Source organism: Jatropha curcas, chromosome 3 (assembly GCF_041381405.1).
Source record: "Jatropha curcas cultivar XTBG-Jc1 chromosome 3, XTBG_Jcur_1.0, whole genome shotgun sequence".
NCBI lineage: Eukaryota > Viridiplantae > Streptophyta > Magnoliopsida > Malpighiales > Euphorbiaceae > Jatropha > Jatropha curcas.
Genome location: NC_143153.1, coordinates 5,254,547 through 5,258,714, shown reverse-complemented (window position 1 = coordinate 5,258,714; position 4,168 = coordinate 5,254,547). Strand labels below are relative to the sequence as shown.

Sequence of the window (4,168 nt, the reverse complement as noted above, 5' to 3'; positions counted from 1 at the left end):
AGTATAGTTTATGGAGGTCCGAGGCCTCTAGATTATTTTTCACTACTCCCCCCATCCCCCAGTGAGGCACAAACACAGAAGCGAAACACTTGGACATGATTATGGAGCATACATGTTTGTCTCAATATTGTTTCAGAAGACACATGAAACATAATACGACATCGACACAACCTGAAGATTAAAGTAGCGGTGCTTCATAAAGACTTAAGCAATTCTCAACAAAAGAATTAATAGGTTTCCACAAGTGGATCTCCTAAATACTAATAGCAATGAGATTTTCTCAAATATGTCACATATCACCTTAACCAAAGGTCTCGAACATGGATATGAAATCTCTTTAAACATCGGTAGACCCACTGAATAATCGGGCCAGTGGATCTCGGATATCGGATGGTTAAAACCAAAAAAGAAACTAATGATGTCTCTTTTTATTTCCTCTCCTGTTTATTCTTGAAGCCTGTTCAAGGGCTGCAAGTCTCAAAATAAACCTCACCCAGCAGTAACAGCTAAGCCAGTTCACACACTCACTATACTCATTCGAAATTAGACAGAAACATGGAAAAAGCAATTTGAGACCAAAGTAGGATAGTTGCATTAAACATCATAAACTTTGCAATATGTACAATAAAATTTTGATCCCTCTCAACACCTTGATCTCGCCCAAAACACAAGTATACAACACAGTGGCATGGCTCACATAGTCGAGTAAAAGTACCTGTTAACTACATGCTATATACCAACATTTTCCTGAGACTAGCAGACTCTTGGTATATGCTTTCACCAAAAGGAAAATGTCTCCTCTTCAGGCATCACAGGAGTCCGGCAAAGAGGACATGTAACGTTCCAATAATCCAACCATTTCTCCAAGCACACCTTATGAAAAAGATGGCCACAGGACAAATAGTTTATCTCTGATTCTGGTTCGAATCTAGTCAAGCAAACTGAGCAGTCGTGTTCGGGTATTTTACAACTACAAACTGCATCAAATCGCGTTGTTGGAGTCCTGCTCCGGAACTCCTGAATGTAAGTCTGTGGTGGAGGCAAACGAAATTCAAATGATTCACTGGGCTCTTCTGTGTAATCCAAGGATGGGGTTGATGAGGAGGATGATGAGGACCATGATAAACGGATGCCAACAATGTGAAGAATCGTCCTGACCAACCCTTTGAAGAGGGAGATTGATAAGGCAGTGTTTACCAAAAGCACACATAGTACTCCTTCAGATGGAGCTGGAAGATTTGAGAGACCCATATTTCGGATCAAATTGGAAGTAAAAGGGTCAATTCTTTATCAATCACAGAGGAGACAAATAAGCGAGATCCAGATGTTTTCCCTCTTTTCTTGATATGTGATCTGAGATGCATTAAAAGGAGAGTTAGAACACCATAAGGGATAGTGACTAGCTACAGTAGTAAGAAACATATATACATATAAGATAATTTGCATAACTAAATGATTAAAAAGTAAATTAAAAACTGATTGATCAATTACCTTGTGAGGTTAATTGCTTTTGAATATGATCAAGATGAGGCTAAATCCTGTTAAAGGAGCCAAAAACCTGGCCTGCATCATAAAGCCAAAATCAAAATAGGGAAATGAGATTAATGAAACACAAGGGTTTGTTTTCAACATTGATGAAACAGTACTAATAGAGTTAAGAGACAATATAGAATTTAGGAAGCGGCAAATGGTGACAAAATCGCTTAAATAAGCCATTCCTGTAAATAAATTGGGTTAAACTCTAGTTTTTGAGGTATCAAAATCCTTAATCCAACAAATGAAAACAGACAAAATTATAAGATGAAAAATATAAAAAGAAAGCAAAGCATTTTGTGCCATCCGATTTAATATTGACAACCCAATCCTAAAACTCTCCAAATTCTATACAAAGAGAAGCGCTTGCTGATCAATGAAGGAAGAAGAAAGGGTACAATTTTATATTAAGAAGATCTAGCCTGGCTCTAAAATCGAAGATCAAAAACATTAAAAGGAAAAGGTGAATAGCTAGAAACAGAAAGAAAAACAAGCTCAAATCACACAATTCCAAATGAATTCAATGAACCAAAATGAAACCGATTAAGATAATGCATCAAAGAATGAAATAAGATCTAGCATTTCTCATAAATTCATATCAATGGTACAAAAGTACATAATTCTAACATTTCAAAGAAACCCAGAAAGGAGAAGGGAAAAGGGATAAGAAAAAAAAAAATTATAAAATGGAGTTGCAAGTGATAGAGCCTTACACTATAAAGGAGCTTTGACAAAGAAATTATATATAGGTGTACAAGACTCAAGAACAAGAGCTTAGAAATAGATTCATGGGATTATCTAACAAAAATGGTATCTATGCCTTTGATGGGCTCAGCTAAGGACAAGTCATAAATAATATGTGCTCTGGAGAAGATATAATAATGGCTGCTTTGCCTCCCACGCCTCTTTGTTCTGGCTATTCGGCTTATAAAGAACAAGAACGGCAAACTCACAGAAGGCCAAACTCTGCTACCATCAGCAAGCTGAACCCATGTTCTGCTCAACCATGGTTAGTCTTCCGTGTTTTCCGGACTCTTATCCCTTTCTAACCTTGGTTACTTTATATCATCTCCCCCACTTTGCTTCTTTTAGCCTTTCTTTCTTTTTTAAGCGTAATAATTTTTTATAATATAATTAATGAAATAATCGTTAAATACATTGTAAATATCTCAATTTGTTTAAATACCTGATTAAAAATTTAGATATACAAATCCGTTTAAAAATTCACTTTTAATGATCAAATTCATCTCGAATCTGATTATAATTACCTGTTTAAATACCCAAATTCATTTACATTAAAATATATTTTTTTTTATTTTTCAAAAATAAAAAATAAGTAAATTATAAAATTATTAATAAAAAATATAACATCAATATTAAATATAATTACAGCTTTAATATAATTAAAAAGGTATATATATATATATATATATATATATATATATATATATATATATATATAATTTTCTTTATAAAAATAATTATTTTAAATATTTTTAAAATATTAATTAAACGGGTAACAGGTAGCGAGACTATTATTTGTTTAAAAATTATCATATTATGTAAATTTTATCTCTTGTGCCCTCTGTCTATGCAACCCAGCTCCTGATATATGAGACTACTCCATATACCAAGCTAATCAATCAAGATTTTTTTTAATTACAATAAAAATTGAAGTATTTTTTTAATTTATTTTTATGTCATTGAAATAAGAAATTAAATTTTTTTATTTATTTTATGTTATAATTTATTACAAATGATTATTTATTTATTTTAAATATTAATGTATTACTTATTCTGTGTAGTGTGTCTTAAGCGTGTGAATATCGTACATTTTTAAAAATTGTTGTATCTCGTACGTTCTTATATCTCGTGTCTCGTGTCTGTGCAACCTAATTCTTAACATACGAGACTACTCCATACACCAAGCTAATCAACCAAGATTTTTTTTAATTACTAATTAAAAATGAAGTATTTTTTTAAAATTTTTTTTGTGTCATTAAAATAAGAAATTAAGTTTTTATTTGATTTTATGTTTATCATTTATTATAAATGATTATATATTTACTTGAAATATTAACATATTATTTATTTAGTGTAATATGTTCTAAGTGTGTAAATGTCGTGCTTTTAAAAAATTATCATATCTCTATGTTCTAATTTAAATTTTTTAAATTATTTATATATTATTATTTAATAATAATATATTATTTATCCACATTTTCAAGCGTGTAAATTACTTATTAATTATTTTGTAATAAAAAATAAATTTATATTAATATATTAATGTTAGAGATAATCATTTTTATAAATATTATTTTAATAAAGATATTATCTGAAAACGTAAAACAATTTATCTTCTTATAATTGTGTCTTATCTTCTTTCAATTGTTTATCTTCTTATAATTGTGCTAAGTCTCATTACACGTGACAATTTCAGATTTTTACACTTGGCTCTCATCTAGAATAGACTTCCCTGCTTATATATATATATATATAGTATATGTTACTACTTGATTTTTTTTTTCTTTTGTCCCCGAGGAGTACAATTTTGCATGGGGAGTAAATAAATATTTAGTTTTTTTCTTTAAAAAAATTAATTTATTTATGAAGTTTAATCTCATTAATTAATGGA

General features: G+C 30.3%; 1 protein-coding gene across 1 annotated transcript; it reads right to left on the bottom strand.

Moving 5' to 3' along the window:
* Nucleotides 1-568: 568 nt before the first annotated feature.
* On the bottom strand, nucleotides 569-2,450 carry XERICO (RING/U-box superfamily protein). Its single transcript, XM_012234223.4, has 3 exons — nucleotides 2,247-2,450; nucleotides 1,492-1,563; nucleotides 569-1,353 (listed from the first exon to the last, which is right to left on the bottom strand). Exon 3 carries the CDS (start codon nucleotides 1,249-1,251, stop codon nucleotides 778-780), a length of 474 nt encoding a protein of 157 aa, XP_012089613.1. The 5' UTR covers nucleotides 1,252-1,353; nucleotides 1,492-1,563; nucleotides 2,247-2,450; the 3' UTR covers nucleotides 569-777.
* Nucleotides 2,451-4,168: the final 1,718 nt, after the last annotated feature.

What these genes read in the sequence shown, in the direction of transcription:
- XERICO (XM_012234223.4), bottom strand. Translation starts at nt 1,251, where the DNA reads ATGGGTCTCTCAAATCTTCCAGCTCCATCTGAAGGAGTACTATGTGTG.